This window comes from Dipodomys ordii, unplaced genomic scaffold (assembly GCF_000151885.1).
Source record: "Dipodomys ordii isolate 6190 unplaced genomic scaffold, Dord_2.0 Scaffold50, whole genome shotgun sequence".
In the NCBI taxonomy this organism is placed as follows: Eukaryota; Metazoa; Chordata; class Mammalia; order Rodentia; family Heteromyidae; genus Dipodomys; species Dipodomys ordii.
In genome coordinates, this window is record NW_012267266.1 from 4,615,101 (window position 1) to 4,634,165 (window position 19,065).

The 19,065-nt window shown below is 38.8% G+C and overlaps 1 protein-coding gene across 1 annotated transcript in view; it reads right to left on the reverse strand.

Annotated features, from left to right (window-relative positions):
• Positions 1 to 19,065, reverse strand: part of Ctnna1 (catenin (cadherin-associated protein), alpha 1, 102kDa) — a 113,517-nt gene that overhangs the window by 10,657 nt on the left and 83,795 nt on the right. The window contains 3 exon segments of the mRNA XM_013020401.1: positions 567 to 767; positions 3,085 to 3,270; positions 5,121 to 5,153. Of these exon segments, the coding sequence (XP_012875855.1) occupies positions 567 to 767; positions 3,085 to 3,270; positions 5,121 to 5,153 (420 nt within the window).

Sequence of the window (19,065 nt, forward strand, 5' to 3'; positions counted from 1 at the left end):
CCTGAGATCTCAGCCTCCTGAGTAGTTGGATTATAGGCCTAAGACACCAGCGCCTGGTGTGAACACAATTCTTGAGTGCAGAAACTTCCTGTGCTCACAGGTGAGGAAAACTAAGGGCAGTATTTTTACAGATTTATCATCTTCCCTCTCACCAGACTACAACGTAGGGTTGCAAAGTTGAGAACTAACAATGACACTACCTTGAGGTCTTGCTACAGGCTCACCAATAGAGCATTTGGCTAGCATGCCTATGCAAGAGGCCTTGGGCTGGATCCCTAGCAGCAAAGGTAGGTTAAAAATAAGAGGGAGAATAGGATCCATCTTAAATTAGTATTTATTAACTAAGAGGAGATTTAATTCAGCAGTTCATCTTAAATATGTGTTCAGAATTAATCCCATACAAAGTGTTTGTGAGGCCTGACTTTAGCAGACCAATTTCATACAAGTATGACGTACTACCCAGAACTTCTAAGAAGAACAGAACTGGGTACTTCTGGTCTTCTCCTTCCTAACTACAGGTCATAGGGATTAAGGGAAAACACTAGGAAGGGAATGAGTCCTCATACCTGTGTTGGAGAGCAGCTTGGTGGCTTCCAGGACCTTCTCTGTGTAGACTCCTGGTTCATAGTTATCCATCTCTGAGGTGACAACATGAATGACCCGAGCTGCTCGACCTCTTATTGCACCAGCTGTGCGGTCTAGCCCATCCACATCCTTCTCTTGGAGAGCAATGACACACTTATTCACATCTTCCAAAATGTGATTCTCTAAAGAATAAACCAAAAGGTGAGTGAGGAAGGAGACCTTTCACTAACAGGTGGCCACTGACCCTGACAAATTACTGATTGTGTGTTTGGTGTCAACCACATAGCCACAAGTTTTACATGTGAGAGCTGGGGTAGGTCAGGAGGGAGGGCCACACCTGTAATCCTAACACTCGGGAAGCTGAGGTGGAACCATAGTAAGTTCCAGGCTATAAAAGGCTGTAGTGTGTGTGTGTGTGTGTGTGTAAGCACCAGGAAATAGGAACTGAAAGGGGTGGGGTAGAGTCCAGGGGAAAGGGGTAGATGGATAAATGAAGAGGAGAATGTTGGGAAGGATGGGTGAGAATGATGCTGGAGACGCAGTATATTCACACAAAATACTTTGTTGAATGGAAGATAGAACTCCTACCCTATTATTATTAAAGCCCTGCCCTCTTAGTTAACTACTCAGGACACATTCCTGAGCAAGCCTGTGACAGTATATTAGAAAACCATACCAGGTAGACTTCTAAATTTCAGATGAAAACACCACTTCTTCCTTAGAGAATAGTTTCATGTTTTCATTTGCTAGATAGAAACTGTCTAAACTCATTTCCATCAAGTCAGCCCTTTCTTAAACTCATACATTTGCATAAAGATTGAACACACTTTAAAAGTGTATCTTCCAAAGAATTTGATTTCTCTTTACTATTCTTCTGTTTTATGTCATACACCCTAAAGATAATGCCTGGATCCCACACAAAATGCTGCTGTGGAATCCCTTTTGTTCTGATTTGAAGAAAGCTGCACGAGGAACATTTGATTCTATTACATTTTACTTACTTGGCTGAAGGATTGAAAATCCCTTGAGACCAAGCCTGTAATATACTCAACCCAATCTCAAAAAACTAGCTTTAGAAATATAGTATCTATGGGGGGGTGGGGGGAGCTTTGCATTTTGATTTCAGAATTTGTTTGCTTAAAAGTGTGTTATGAAGGTGGAATGTTTTCTCTAAACCCATGAAAAAGAATAATTCAGCACTTCATTGGGAAAACAACAGAAGGCCAAGATTTCCCAAAAAAGCCATTGCTGCATTTTTGGCACCTACAAAAACGTGCTTGCAAATGTGTTTAAAAAAAAAAAAATCAGCACCTGCAATTTGGCAGTCTTGCAAACAACATGGCTTACACCCTCCTCCTTATCTCTGTCGGTAGTTTACAGATTGTCTCTTCTCCCAGTTTTCCAAGTAAAGCCAAAGCTACCAATCCCAAGGAGAACATGCAAAGACAGGTAGATATTGGTATGCAGAACACACTGTCAACCCTTATATAGGTCACTGCTGGAGACCATACTGTGCATATACTTAAGCCCTGCTTCTTTTTCAAGCCACATGGCCACCCTCCCACATTCTAGCCTGTGGTTCTCTTGGGTGCCATGGTAGTTTCAGCCCTTAAACCATTGAATCTGCCCATAGCCACTCTACTCAGGAAGCCTGGCACTTCCAGACAGAAGCCATACAGCCAAGAACAGAGACCTGGTAAATGGAGAATGCATTTAATGTCATTCAACTCTAAGGAGATAGGATTGAAATTTATTTCTTCTCCTTCCTTTTTTTTCCTTCCTTTCTTCCTTTTTTGTTTATGTGGTGCTGAGGAATCAAACCCAGGGCCTCATGCATGCAAGGCAAACGCTCTACCACTGAGCCATCTTCCCAGCCCGAAATTTATTTCTTGATAAAACACTGAATTGCATTTGACAGACATTTTCTATATGAATGTAATTTACTATGTCATTACTAGTTTATGTTTACATAATGAAATCAACTGTTTTTGTGAGGTGAATTATCCAGATTTATTTTTTCCAAGTTCATAATTAAATGGCTCTTAAATATTTCCTCTCTGTTTTCTATCTATGCTATGCATCACACAGTCAGTCTCTGGAGAAGTAGGCAGCTCAACAAGGACTTCTTTGGAAACAGAAGATGCTTTCCAAGAAAGGAAAAAAAATATTTTCAAAAACAACTAAAGGACTAGGGGTTGTGGCTCAAATGGTACAGCACCTGTCTAGCAACCTCACAGCTCTAAGTTTAAACCCCAGTGGGAAGGAAGAGCAAAAGCAAAATGGTGATATGTGCCTTTTCAGTTTTAAACAAATTAGCCCTACTGAGAGGGAAAGGGCTATAACTCATGCCCTACTGCTCAGAATATAGAGGTAACTTTTTCCTTTAAAAATTAAACCATAGCAAAGTGCCCAAACATGGATGTATTTGCACGTGGCTGAAACTCAGACTATAGTAACTATAAACATTCTTACATACTAATCTGGAAACCAGTTCATTACCTGAAACAGCTAAGAAGTCATCAATGGAAGTAATGTCATCAACAGCATCTGTGAGAACACGGACTTGTTTCTCCCACTGTTCTTTAAAAAGATCCATGTTTTCCTGGGCCAGTTTACTTTGTGGTTTTGCTGCTAAAGCCAATGCAGCATTGATAACCTGCAAAAAGTATTAAAGTTTATTGCTCACTTTTTTTTATAGACTGGCAGTGGCTTAGTGTTACACATATTTCACTAGTAAAAATGATATCACATAACATAATGGTATGTTAAAGCCCAAGTTGGGGGCGCAGGGGGTGGGGGGGGGAGAGAGAGAGAGACAGTGTGTGTGTGTGTGTCTTTGAGTTTTTTGCTCAAGGCTAGCACTCTTAACTCGAGCCACAGCACAGCTCTACTTCCAGGTTTTCAGTGGCTAATTGGAGATAAAAGAATCTCACGGACTTTTCTGCTGGCTTTAAATCTTGAGATCTCAGCCTTCTAAGACGCTAGAATGACAGGTGTGAGCCACCAGCGCCCAGTTCAAAGTAATCATTTATTTGGATAACATAGGCAATTATAAAACAAACTTTAAATTCTAATCATGCCACAGTTGACATTAATTTCCAAGATTTCTTTTCTCTTCATCATAAAAGTATAAGCGGGTCAAAAACTATAAACTAGGGGCTGGGAAGGTGGCTCAGTGGTGGAGCGCTTGCCTTGCATGCCTGAGGCCCTGGGTTCGATTCCTCAGCACCACATAAGCAAAAGAAAAAGAAAAAAAAAAGCCGGAAGTGGCAATGTGGCTCAAGTGGTAGAGAGCTAGCCTTGAGCTGAAGAGCTGAGGGACAGCGCCCAAGCCCAGAGTTCAGGCCCCACGACCGGACCAAAAAAAAAAAAAAAAAAACAACAACAAAAAACTATAAACTAGAATTCCATGCTAAATAAAATCAACTATCCTGCTTCTTTTAAATATTCTTACACATAAATATATATTAAAATATTAACTGCTTATTATTCCCCTTTAGAAGCATACTGTGTTAATCTCCTATTATAGGATACCCAAGATTGTTTCAGTTACTCATCACTATTTGTGATGAAACCTTTGACTTTTAAGTTTTAAGTTGAGATGGGGGGGTAATAAATTTATTAAACACATTTATTTTTGTTTTTTTAAATTTAGTTATGAAGGTGATGTACAGAGGGGTTAGTTACATAAGTGTAATATGCGTAAATGTACATATGTATGTTTCTTATCAAACATTGTTACACCTTCCCTCGTTTTTCTTCCACTTTCCTTCTCCCCAATCTACTCCCCCAAGTTGTAAAGTTCATTTCCAAAATGTTAGTCTTGTATCACTGTTGCATTGGTTCTCCCTTTGTCCTTTGCAAGTAATTGTCTATAAAAGTCTCTATTTCCAAATAGCAATGGAAGAAGTCAATTTATAGTTTTTCCATATTACATGTGCATTTAAATACATGTGGCAGATAAAATATATAGTGTTATAGGGTTAAGTAAACCAGTAAGAAGAATGCCAACATACCAATAGAAAAATAATTTGAGACCTAGAAGGCTGACCTAACTAAAGTGAAGCAGAAATGACTAGCGAACAACTGGGGAGGAGGGGAGGTTACTATTTCTGTTCTTCAAATTTGAAGAGTCAGGGGCTGGGAAGGTGGCTCAGTGGTAGAGTGCTTGTCTTGCATGCATGAGGCCCTGGGTTCAATTCCTCATCATCACATAAGCAGAAAAAGCCACAAGTGGTGCTGTGGCTCAAGTGCTTAAGGCTGAGGGACAGCGCCCAGGCCCAGAGTTCAGGCCCCATAACAAACTGGAGGCAGTCTCAAAGTGAATTTCTCCTACTTTTTGCCTAGCTGGGATAACAGGCATGTGCCACCAAGCTGGGTTGTTTATTGAGATGGGTTCTCATAAACATTTTTGGCCTGGGTTGGCCTTGAGTCACTATGCTCCTAATCTCTGCCTCCTGACACTACAGGCATGAGCCAACCAGGTCCACCATAGAAGGCAATCTTAAAATTCTATGGGCTAGTGTTTCCAATACAAAGTGGCTTAATGGCAAGCACACCATCTTTGTCTTACTAGTATTTTTGGGGGGGCGGGGCGGGGAGGGGGTACTAGTTAGGTAGGTAGGTAGGTGCTCTACTGTTTATTCCACAACCTCTGCCCTTTTGTTTCCGGGAATGATTTTGTTTTTACCCAGGATAGGCTAGACTTCTACCGAACTCTTATTTGGGTTTCCCATGTATACTGGAATGAAGGTGAGCACTAACTATCATGCTAGAGTTATTTTTTTTGTTTTTGTGTCAGTACTAGGGCTTGAACTGCTTTACCACTCAAGCTATGCCCCTACTTCCAGTTTTTTGCTGGCTAACTGAAGGTAAGTCTCTTAACCAGGCTATCTTTAAACTGAAACTCTCAGATCTTAGCCTTCTGAGTATCTAGGAGTGAGCCACCAGTACCTATCATGCCCAGCTTTTTATTGGTAGGAATAAGGTGTTGTGAAAATTTTGCCAAGGCTTGCCTCAAACTGTGACCCTCCCAATTTGCACCTCCTGAATAGCTGAGATTACAGGCATGCGCCACTGATACTGAGCTTTCTGATCTTAAGGGGGGGGGGAATCCAATCTTTCACTATTAACTATGTTGTCTATTGATTTTCCCCCTTTTTTTGAAACTTAAGACATTCTCTTTATTAGTTTGCAATCATGGAATTTATTATTACCTTATATTAGTTATACAGGTGGGGACTTCTCTGTTACAAATCAATGCTACATGACTGTATATATTCCAATTAATCTCATCCTCTCTCTCCCTTCCCACTTTCCAAAATAATTTCAACACATTTCATGGTTCCATTTTCATAGTCAGAATTTCTATCAATCACATTCATAGTGGCTATACTTGTTTAGAATTCCCACCAATGGTGTACAGTGTGCTTTTGATTTGCATTTTTTTATGGCTAAGGAAGTTGAACATTTCCCTATGTGTCTATTAGCCATTTCTATTTCTTCCTGTAGGAACAGTCAGTTTGCTTGTTTATTATTAACTGGGTTATTTGTTCTCTTGCTGTTTAGCTTTTTGAGTTCTTCATAAATTTAGCTGGTGACGACTTCTCTCCTTCTACTCTCTCTTGATTCTGCTAATTTTTAGAATACCGCACTGCCATCTCTCTTTTTTCTATGTTCTTTTTACTATGATCATTTCATCCATGAAACTGACGTCCATTTGCCAAATATTCATACATGTCCCACTCAGACCTGTTATTGTAACTCCCAAGTCATTTTTAACTATATACCCAAAGCTAAATGGTATATCTCAGATATTTCAAATAATTGAATACAAAACAATGTAAAAATAATGATGAAAGGGGTAAATTGATCAAGATGCATTGTACTCAGAAGTTGACATGCTGAATTGAAACCCCTCTGTATAACTACTTAAAGAAAACCACTAAGCCAGGCGCCAGCGGCTTAATACTTGCCAGGTGCTGGTGGCTCATACTTGTAATCCTAGCTACTCAGGAGGCTGAAATCTGAGGATCATGGTTCAAAGGCAGCCTAGGCAGGAAAGTCCATGAGACTCTTCTCTCCAATAAACCATTAGAAAACTGGAAGAGGCGCTGTGGCTTAAGCAGTAGAGTGCTAGCCTTGAGCTGAAGAGCGCAAGGGCAGCACCCAAGCCCAGAGTTCAAGCCCCATGACCGACAAAAAAAAAAAGAAAGAAAACCACTAATGATTTCCTGTACAAAACTATACTTTGTGGGGTATCCTATTAAATTCTTGATTATTCAAATTCAAATAAACACTACTGCTTCAGACAACAAGAGAATTAATTTACTTAGTCTAGCTCTATCCCTTCAAGTCTTCAAATCTGCAAGTATGGTTTAGACACTAACACTCACTTCTCCTATGTCCATTTTAATAGAAGAAGTCTAAGAGAAAGAAATGAGGGTTTCCAATAGCAAACTCAACCCTGCGCATATGGCCTAGTCACACATGGTTTACACACACCAGCATTTTCATTAGGCTCTACAGACTCTCTGTGTGATTTTTTGGTAGGCTTTAAGATCATTTATATAAATATTCTTGGTAGGTGTGATCAGCATATGTTACCATCTGTTTCTGCAGATATGTGGAAGCATTGTCACTTTTCAAGCATTTCAAAACCAAATGAAGAAACAAAGATATTAAAAGCAAAGATAAAGCAAGCCTGAGGAAAGAATGCTGAATCTTTAGATATCTGCTCTAAATTGATCTATGATTTGGTCATCCATAAACTTTATGGAGGTGTTGATTAAATCATTAAGTTTCTAGATAGCAATCAATCACTGGCAGATTTAATGACTGATTAAGCTGAGAAATGTTCCTCAGAAGATGAGGATTCATCATTGAACTAACCAATCTCACTAATATTAAGACAAATTTATTGGCAAAGTAACCTATCTTGAGTACTGGGGGTGTTTATATGAAAAAGCAAAGTACACGTATTACATATGTGTTCTGAGAATAGTGATAGAGGTAACACAAAAATTTCATTTCATTTTCTCTGTTCAGTTCCTCTAGCTCTTGCTCCTTTTTGTCTGTGATCACTAACATCTAGTAGTACATGCAGAGAAAGGTTAATCTAAGTCCTCAGAGTGTTCTCTAAGCATTCTCTACTTAAAAAAGATGGAAACTCAACCTCTTCCATTGAAATAACACCACTTAGACTGTTGCGAAATTTGCGAGTGGGCACTAAAGGTGTGACTCAAGTGGCAGAGCACCAGCTAAGCAAATTGACTGAGTACAAGGCCCTGAGCTCAAACTTAGTTTCCAGGGGAAGGGGGGAGGGGAGGGGGAGATATGTGAGTCTCAGTAAGCACTTCCTCCTGGGAAACACCACTGAGTACTCAAAAAAATGTTCCTTGTTGAGCTTTTTTTTTTCCCTTTTTTTTGGGGGGGGGTCCAGTCATGGGGCTGAACTCTGGGCCTGGGCGCTGTCCCTCAGCTCTTCTGCTCAAGGCTAGCGCTCTACCACTTGAGCCACAGCACCACTTCCAGCTTTTTTCTTTTTGCTTATGTGGTGCTGAGGAATCGAACCCAGGGCCTCGAGCATTCAAGGCAAGCGCTATACCACTGAGCCACCTTCCCAGCCCAACTATAGTTTTTTTTAAATTATTATTATTAAGGTCATGTACAGAGGGGTAGTCTTTTCCTAAGTCAGATAATGCGTACTCTTTGGGGGAAGAGGGGTAGTGTCTCCTGAGAGGCTTCTTAAACTACCTCTTTCAGGGGAAATTTGGTAATCTGGAAATCTAAAATAACAGTTAATATTGTGACTAAAAAGAGTGGTAAGTGTGAGCCCAGTGTAGTACTACAAACCTGTAATCCCAGAATTTGGGATGCTAGAGGATACACAATGAAACCTTATCACAAACAAAGCATCAGACAAACCCAAGAGTACCTGCATCTGAATTCAAAATACTTTGTCACACGTAGATACCAGAGAACCTAGCCAAGTATACATTTTATTGAGAGTGCTTTGGACAATTTGGTCCTGAGAATAAATTATTACATCTTGTTAACACTGATTGCTGCTGACTGCAGTTGAAGAACTTAAGACTCTGAAAATCTGTAAAGCCCTGAAAAAATTAGCCTTTAGGTTTACTAATTTTAGAAAGAGCCAAATAAAAGGAAAAGACTGTCAAAGTCACAAATGTTCTATATTTATTCCATAATAAATTACCTTTAAGTAAAATAATGTGAATTTTGTTGTTGGTCCCCCTCCTTTTCTGATGCTGTACCAGGGATTAAATTCAGGGCTTCATGCCGTCTCAGTTGGCTTTTTATTCATTCCCTCCCTCCTAACATTTTACTTACCTTACATTAGTGGAGTGGGAGGAGACGTCACTGTTGTATTTCCATACATGTTTATAATACAATCAATCTCACCCCATAAATCACTCCCTTCCCCAAAACATTTTAACAGGTTTTATTGTTTTCATAATTGTAAACAATCTATTTCAATCATACTCATCTTCTTTCATCCTTATTAACCAACCCCTTTCTCCTGCTATCACCCTCCTCCTTGCTACAAACCTGTTTCTGTTCTCCCATCCTCCACACCACTATTGATCCTAACAACTTTCATGCAGGTTATACTGTTTTCTCATGTACACACACACACACACACACACACACACAGCTGTTTTCTCATGTATACACACAAACACACACACAATTTCAAAATTATTCACTTTCCCTTCCTTCTTTCTTTTCTAAGTAGTTCCTTACGCACATTATATACACATCCACACTTATATACATACACACACACGTCCATTTTGAGATCTTCCTAACCATTACTCCCCAAATCACAGGGGAAAAAGTGAATAAAAAAAGATTAAGCCTCCAGAGCTATTTAATTTCCAGGGAAGACCACTGGTGATTTCACTAGGAGGAACAAGCATACTAAGAGTCTTAGTTGCCTAAGAAGGAGGAAAAGATAATGACAATCCAAACTGTAATTTAAAATTCATTTTATTATTATATTTTACTAATAAAATAGCAAGTCTGTGAACCTAAACTAAAAATGAGGAAAAATATAGAAGGAGACAGACTACTCATCAATCTAAAAGAGAAGATTGTTAGAAAAGGAGAATAAAGATGGAAGATGAAGCTAGAAAAAAATTTTTTTTATGAAGTGGTAAAATGAATCCACACGTCAGTAATGCCAGTGAAGCCCTCAAGTCTTTATTCTTCCCAGTTCTGTCACAAGTAACCTGAAGGCCACATGTACATTAACACCCACCACATCATAGCTGTCTGGGTAGCAATCAAACATTAGGATCTTGCCTTTATGGGGATAAGTTTTTCTACACTTCCTCTTATAATAAACTGATTTCCTTGGGGAGAAGGGAAATGTTCATGTGTTGTTTTGTTTCAATCCTGAACACAACAATTACACAACTGATTATGTTTTGTTTCCCTCCAAACTCCCCCCACTCCACTACTACTTGTAGTTCAGTGTGAAATACAAACTCATGCCAGGAAACTAAGCTAACAATTTTCTACAATTTTTTTCTTAGTCGTAATTTTCTATATCTCTCTTTATCATGCATGTTCTTATTCAAAATAAACCATACTAACCTAATTTTAGGAAAAGGTGCAATATCTATATATCTATACAGATATCTGTAGTTAGATATAAAACAGGATATGAAATAATTTGTTGAAATATTAAATGGTTTGGCTTTTTGGTAATTTTTTAAAGATTTTATTTGTAGATCACCATTTAAATGATCTTGTAATCACTTCTACTTAGATGGTTTTACATGAACCATTTTAAAAGCTCCCGAATCTAACAGTAAGTCTACAAAAGACACCTATGTAAACATGAGTCCATCATTAGTCCTATTTCCTGATGAGAAAACAGGAGATCCAAGATTGGAAAAAGTGGTTTCTCAATCATTCTGACCATACTCCAAGAGAAAGATGAATCTTGAGACCTCTGAGAATAAGTGCCTTTCCTGATCAGCTGCAAATTCAAGGTGGGGAAGCTTATCTGGGATAAGGCACATGTAAAATAAGTGTGTCTCAGCCGGGCCAGTGGCTCATGCATATAATCCTCGATACTCAGGAGGCTGAGATCTGAGAATCATGATTTGAAGCCAGCCTGCACAGGAAAGTCTGTGAGATGCTTATCTCTAAGCATCAAAAAAAGCTGAAAGTTGACCTGTGGTTAGATGATAGAGCACTAGCCTTGAGCACAAAAGCTCAGGGACAATGCCCAGGCCCTAAGTTCAACCCCAGGACTGGCATTTAAAACAACAACAAAAAAGTGTCTCATATAGCCCAATGCAGCTGAAGATATACCCCCTTGAAAAAGTAGGAAAGCCAAATTCAACATGTTTTGAATTGTCCTGAAGAATTCTTGACTCCCTCCTTTCAGTTCTAGAAAACTAAGCATTTAATTTCCTATTTCCAGAATTGCAGTCTATAATGTCATACAGAAGCACTAAGATTTTCTCAGTGGTACTTAGCTAAGTAGTCATATGTCATCAATATTTAATTCAAATGCCCTTTATGCAGACTTCTTCAAGGCTACTTTATGGCATATTATCAGAATACCACAAAATTAAAAGGTATAAAAAATGCAGACCATAGCTGTGCGCTGGTGGCTCACACCTGTAATCCTAGCTGCTCAGGAGGCTGAGATCTGAGGATAGTGATTCAAAGCCAGCCCAGGCAAAAAAGTCGTGAGACTCTTATCTCCAATTAATCACCAGAAAACAGGAAGTGGCACTGTGGCTAGCCATGAGTGTTAGTCTTGAGCTGAAGAGCTCAGGGCCAGCGCCCAGAGCCAGAGTTCAAGCCGCACAACCACCCAAAAATGAAAAAAGAAAAGAAAATGCAGACCATTCAATTTGTAGTTAAAAGCATACTAGTTACATTCCCTTTTGATTCCCAATTCATAAGACAGGGAATAAGATAAAAATCGTAGTGTAGCAAATTTATCATAAGAGGCACATTTTCATATAGTATCTGAGGCTGAAGGAAAAGGGATACTAAATGATAGTTTTTATAGGCAGGATCTAATGAATAGCATTTTCCCTATTTCATTTTCTCAATTTATAAAATTGAAAAAAACTCGAGTAAAATTAAAAGGAATACTGATTGCTCTTTAGCTATTATGCTGTGTGCAGCCAAAAGGAATGAAGCAATTAAAAAGGACATATAGATATTGCCTTATTGGCAAAAAAAAAGTATTAACCTTTTTATTTTTATTTTTTTGGTTGGTCATGGGGCTTGAACTCTGGGCCTGGGCACTGTCCCTCAGCTCTTCAACTCAAGGCTAGTGATCTACCATTTGAGCCACAACACCACTTCCAGTTTTCTGAGTGGTTAATTGGAGATAACAGTCTCAAGGTCTTTCCTGCCAGGGTTGGCTTTGAACCGTGATCCTCAGATCTCAGCCTCCTGAATAGCTAGGATTACAGGCGTGAGCCACCAGCACCTGCCAAGTATTAACCTTTTTGACAGCAAGTAAGTTTTTACCTCAGTATACTTCAAACTGCAGAGCTACATAAAGAAATCCTTAACTTTATATGAGAGAAAAAAAAACAAGTGTAAAAAATGTTATTAATGCACTGGGCTATAATAAATTATACAGGATTTTAGATACTCACACAGTGAGACCAAAAGAGGATACTCTCAGAAGAGGAACACAAAGGCACAATGCTAAGAGCCTCTTCATATTTATACAAAATAATATACATACTGAAATGAACTCCAAGATATGGAAACAAGAGATTCTTCCCACCCCCTCTTTTTAAGTTTTTAGTCTTTGATAACCCTGTCTTTTTTAACTTATGTATGGTATATTCAAGAGTACATCTTCAGGATGGGGTGGGGAAATGTACACAACTCGAGGCAAAAAGGTACAGCACCCCACGACCGACAAAAAAAAAAAAAAAAAGGTACAGCAGTGGAGTTCACTGGACATTGACAAAAGTGAAGTGTACAACTCCTGGGTAGAGACAGAGTGGAGGGGAGAGACTTGGAGAGAATGGGGAAACAGAAGATACTGTACAAAAAGAAATGTACTCTTACCTGACTCATGTAATCCCTCTGTATATTACCTCTATAATAAGTAAGTTAATAAACTAAAAAAGTGTTACTACCTAGAAGCTATGCTACAGATGAGAGATGAGTCTCAATGCTCACTCCAAAACCAAAGAAAATGGTGGAGTCACTTAGTTCATCAATACTAGCCCCCTCAGCTCCTATTCCCCCAACTGAAAAGCTTTGGGGACATAAAACAACTATGCACACTGCACATAAGACAAGGGACTTCAGGGCTCCAAGTATGGTTGAAGTGGCAGAAATGCCTGCCTAACAAAAGAGGCCAAGTTCAAACCAAAACTACCACCAAAGCCACAAAATTGATACAAGAAAACATTATGTGCATTATAGAAACTGAACAATGAAATCCATTGAAACTTTATGATCCCTAAATGAACAACCTAAAAGGAGGAAGAGAAGAAAGGAGGGAATAAAAAGGGACTTCCAATATTCCGTAGGAAATTACTGAATTCTACCCACAACTGATAACCATGGTATGAAGCAGTCATAGGTCTTACCTAGATCTTCAGAAAACAATAGTCAAGAGAGATCTCATAGCAAATATTCTGATATTTGCTTTTAAATAAAATTTTTTTTAAAAATCACAAAAGTCATTTAAGAAGGATCTAATAGGCACTAAGACCAAATACTAATTGACACTTTGTATACACAGAAGGACTGGAGTAATTTGAAACTGTTAATAAAACACTAGTCTATGAAAATTTTATTCTTAAATCTTACATTTCATCTGCTCTGAGGGCAATTATTTCTATTAAAGTAATATATGACTTCCAAAATCCAGAAGTTTGTAAGAGACAGCACATCACCTTCAAATGTATTTTGGTCATGTATTAAAAGGCAAGTGAAAAAAGTTTTTGTACTTATCTTTTACTTCAAATGCTGATAAAATGGAGGAAGGGGGAGAAGGGGAGAGAGAGAAACAGAGAGAGACAGAGAGAGATACAGAGAGAGAGAGAGAGAGTTTTACTAGAAAGCTAAACTCAGGGCTTTGCCATATCCCCGGCCCTTTTTGGTTTAGTCACTTTGGAAAAAGGGTCTTGTATCTATGTCTTGGTCAGCCTGGACTGCCATTCTCCCACTTACCCTTTCCAAATGGCTAAGATGACAAGTGCTCACCACCATGCCCAACTTAATGGTTGAGAGAGAGTCTTGCTAATGTTTTGCCTGCCTCAAACTTCCATTCTCATGCATGACATCATTGGTCGTGGTCTCAGATTATATATATACTTTTTTTTTTTTTGGGTCCGGTCGTGGGGCCTGACCTCTGTCCCTCACAACTGTGCCTAGACGCCATGGAGTAGATGGGTGAATAGGGTTGGCCTGAATCAAAGGAATCAAATTTAAAGAGATGGTGTTGTTGCCTTTTCAGAAAAGATGCTAAAGAGGAACAAAAGTTCAAGCAAAGAACTGAGTTAGCAGGCTGCTAGAGAAATCAATAAGATATTATAATTTGGACTAAGAAGGTAATTGCAGAAATACATAGCAGAAAGTTATGTAAGGACTGAGGATTACATATTAGGAGGAGGAGATCAAGGGTAAGTGCTAGATGTGAGGCTTGAGAAACAAAGTGGAACTGTAAAAATGGGAGCAGGAGAAGCAAGGGAAGGAAAAAAATAGTACAAGCATGTTTATTAGAGCACTGTAAATAACAGCAATGAAAACAACCTAAATGCTTAATGGTAGGAACTTGTTAAATAAGTGGATTACTTAGCAGTGGACATAAATGCTAACCCATGTATACTATAATATGGAAAGAAGGCTATGACAAGTGGAGTAAACATATTATACCACAACACATTATATGTCACTTGCCACCAACAATCCAGCATGGTATCAATGTATTTTAAAAAACCCAATTTAGATAACCATGTTTGAATCTACTCCAATGTTTTCTTCTTAGGCCTTATTTTATTTTACAAATGTGCTAAAATCAATTTATACTCTTTGCTTTTTATTCAAGGCTATTTTTTAAATGGCAGTGCCCCCAAACTGCACGAAATCTAAATTGGCACTTTTATATTTCTCTGCAATCCACTATGCTTCACGAGATGCTCTTAGGCACTCTTGTAATTTCTCTAATAAAAAAAAAATTGTCACAGACAACTCTAGGTATACCCTAGCTAGTGCCAGTCCTTGTGGTAGCCTGTATCCACAATGCAGCAATGACACAACATTCCCACATAGTTCTGGAAGGAGCCTGATTTTTTGGCCTGAGGGATTAGACGTGAGATTAGGTTGTTTAATACCAGGAGCGACTAGTTGTGTGAGGTAAGCAGAACGCAAATGTTCATGGGGAAAACTATAGTTACATATACACATATGTAGTTACATAGTTATATATATATATATATAGTTATATATATATATATAAAACTATGTAACTACATATATATATATATATATCACATATCTATAGAATTATATATACACACACATACAGGGGAGGACACATCAATGCTGTTAAACAACAAAAAACAAGGTCAGAATCACCACTCTTGATTCAACACTGGTAAGTAACTTCTCAATTAGCTGTCTTGAGCCATGTCCCCAACTCGTTTTGCTTTACTTATGTTCTGGAATGGCAACATGGTTTTTTCCCAGGTCTGGGCTCACACTGAAATCCTCCCATCTGTGGGAGGATAGCCATGATAGACAATACCATGAATGGACTGTTCTGATGAGATGGAGTTTTGATAGCTTATTGTTCTAGATAACCTTGAACAGCAAATTTCCCAATGTCTGCCTCCCAAGTATTTGAGATTACAGACATGAATCACATGCCCAGACTAGACAAGTATTTCTTTTCTTCTCTTGTTATTAGTACGTATTAATTATTAATAGTGACATTTTCACAACTGCATATAATGTACTTTTATCAAATTTCCCCTACTATTACTGTTTCTTCTTCCCCAGTAATTTATAATTGGTTTCCATTGTCCTAATTTCACATAGTCTATGAAGTACTTTGCTAGATATGATTCTATGATATGAAGTTACTGGATAGACAGGTAGGTGTGGTGGCATGTACCTGGAATACCAGCTGTTAGGTACACTTGGACAAGAATATCATGAGTTTAAAAGGCCAGCCTGGGTTCTATAATCAATCCATGCAAAGGAAGACTACTGGCTGGGTGTAGCTGTGCACACTATAATCCCAGCTATTCAGGAGGCAGGGTTCAGAAAGATGTAGACTAAGGCCATCTTGGGCAAAATAAGCCATACTCCTATTTCAACCAGTAAGCTTGGTATGGCACACACCTGGGGTCATAGCGGGAGATAAGCCTAGGTAAGAAGATGGCAATACAAGGTTGGTCTTGGGCAAACACTTGAGACTTTATCCTCCTATCCAGAAAATAAGCAAAAAAAAAAAAGGAGGGGCGGTAAGAAAGGGGGGGACGAGAGGTATATCTCAAATAGAGCTCCTGCCTACCTAGTAAACATAGAGCCCTAAGTTCAAACCTCAGTACTGTACCTTCCCCCCCAAATTAATTTAGTAACAGAATCTACTCTTGCAAGTAGAAAGGCAGCTAAAACAATTACCTAGTTACCTTAAACTATAGTTACCTAGTTTTTATGGAATGATCATGGTAGAGATTGAAAAAAAGAAGGGGAGTAGGGTAAACATGTTCTATTTAGACTTCTTAGAGCACAGGATAAAAATAGAGAGTTTCTTAACTGTTTTAAAAAGGCCAATTATATACAACAGTTGTTCAACCAAAAGAATGATTTCCAGCGACAAGCTGAAAGGTTCTATCTTATGCTTATTCTTAAATAACATTTCTAAAATATCAGATTATATACATGTAAATAGAGAAAAGATACACTTAGTAAAAACAAAAGAAATGGCAAAATTTGGGAGAGGCAACCAACAATATGAAGAATACTAGCAGTGATTTTGATGACTGTTAGAGAGGATCTGAAAAGTTTTTATTACATGGGTATCAAAACTATACATCTAGCCAAATACCCACTACTCTGACAGGAATAGACAAGATGGCCTCTGTAAAGAAAAGTAGGGGGCTGGGAAGGTGGCTCAGTGACAGAGCGCTTGCCTTGCATGCATGAGGCCCTGGGTTCAATTCCTCAGCACCACATAAGCAAAAAGAAAAAAGCAGGAAGTGGCGCTGTGGCTTAAGTGGTAGAGCGCTAGCCTTGAGCTGAAGAGCTGAGGGACAGCGCCCAGGCCCAGAGTTCAGGCCCCAGGACCGGACCCTAAAAAAAAGAAAAAGAAAAATGGGCGCTGAGTGATGTCAAGCTTAGAGGAAAATCACCAGTTGTAGCCATTGCCTGAAAGGCCAAAACACTCCCATCAACATTCACTACAAACAAAGCTAGTAGCTGAGTATTTCACAGTCAAATAAAAACACTGTAAATACACTGATATTTAGGTTAAAAGTGACATTGATTAAAGCAGTGTTATTTATTAAAATGTCTAAAGAGCCAGGCACTAATGGCTTATGCCTATGGTCCTAGCTTCTCAGGAAGCTAAGATTTGAGGATTGTGGTTCAAAGCGGCAGCAAAGTTCCTAAAACTCTTATCTCCAATTAACAACCAGAAAAAGTGGTACTAAATTGCAAAGTGGTAGAGTACTAGCCTTGAGCAAAAGAGCTCAGAGACAGCATCCAAGCCTCACACACACACACACACACACACACACACACACACACACACACACAAAGAGTCTAAATAGCATGTGTGAAATTTGAAACTGTTCACAGTGAGTTACTGTTTTGAAGCCAGGCGCTGGTGGCTCACACCTGTAATCCTAGCTACTCAGGAGGCTGAGATCTGAGGATCCTAGTTCAAAGCCAGCCCTTGCAGGAGAGTCCGTGAGCCTCTTATCTCCAATAAACCACTAGAAAACCAGCTGTGGCTCAAGTGGTAGAGCGTTCGCCTTGAGCTGAAGAAAGAGCACAGGGACAGCGCCCAAGCCCAGAGTTCAAGCCCCACGACTGCCCCAAAACAAACAAACAAACAAACAAAAAAACTGAAGTGGCACTGTAGCTGAAAGTTGTACAGCACTAAACTTGAACAAGAGTTCAGGGACACACTGTAACAATGAGACATAGGTATAAGACACTATGTTGAAAATGAGGGGGTGTTGGGGTGGGGGGGAAGAAATAGATAGTAGGGGAAAACAAAGAAGGGGGTAAATGTACTCATTACCTTATTCATATAACTAACCCCTTTGTACAGTATCTTTATACAAAAAAAAAGTTCAGGGACAGTGTCCAGGACCTGAGTTCAAGCCCCACAACCAACCAGCAAAACAAAAACAAACCCACTAAAGAAAATATATTTTCTTTTTTTCCCCCTTTTTTTAAAATTGTGATTGATTACATAATTTCCCACATTTCACAGTATTGTGGAATAATGATAGAAAATATATTTTCAAAAAAAGTTTCTGAAAATGTTTTCATATGTAATCAAAATGTATTGATAATCTATTTTACATTCTTTTTCCATATTATATACTAATAATATTTAACTATATATTGTAAAGTATCCCAATTCGTAAGTGTGTGGCAGCAAGATGAATTGGGAGGATTCAGAGCAGATTGTGGCTTCTCTCTCCTAACTGCGAGAGACTCATCAATGGAATATTCCACCCCTGAAGGAAACGTGTTTCCAACGAAGGAGTCTAAAAAAGACTGATGATTAAAAAAGATACACAGAAAGAGATTTACACCTCAGAATGAAAACCTTTGATTATATAAAGAAGAATTATTTACTTTGCTGTTAACATACAGACTTGATTCCCTGGACAGAAAAGAAAACCTGATTATTAAAAAGGCAGAAACTCAGCTAGAAAGACAACCAACTAATTGGGAAAAAATATTTACCAGCAATATATCAGACAAGGGGTTAACATCCTGTATATACAGGGAACTCAAGAAACTAATCCCTCCCAAACCTAACAAACCAATTACTAAATGGGCAAGGGAACTAAAGAGGGACTTCTCAAATGAAGAAATAAAAATGGCAAAGAAACACTTAAGGAAATGTTCATCATCCCCGGTAGTGAAGGAAATGCAAATAAAGACAACCCTGAGATACCACCTTACCCCAGTCAGAATGTCCCACATCCACAAATCAGCCAACGACAAATGCTGGAGGGGATGTGGAGAAAGAGGAACCCTATTACACTGCTGGTGGGAATGTACACTTATACAACCACTTTGGAAAGCAGTCTGGATGGTCCTCAGAAAGCTAAAGATTGACCTCTCTTACGACCCAGTCATACCACTTCTAGGCATCTACCCTGAACAACAGGAACCAATATACATGGACACATGCACCTCCATGTTTATTGCAGCACTGTTCATAATAGCTAGGATATGGAAACAACCCAGATGCCCCAC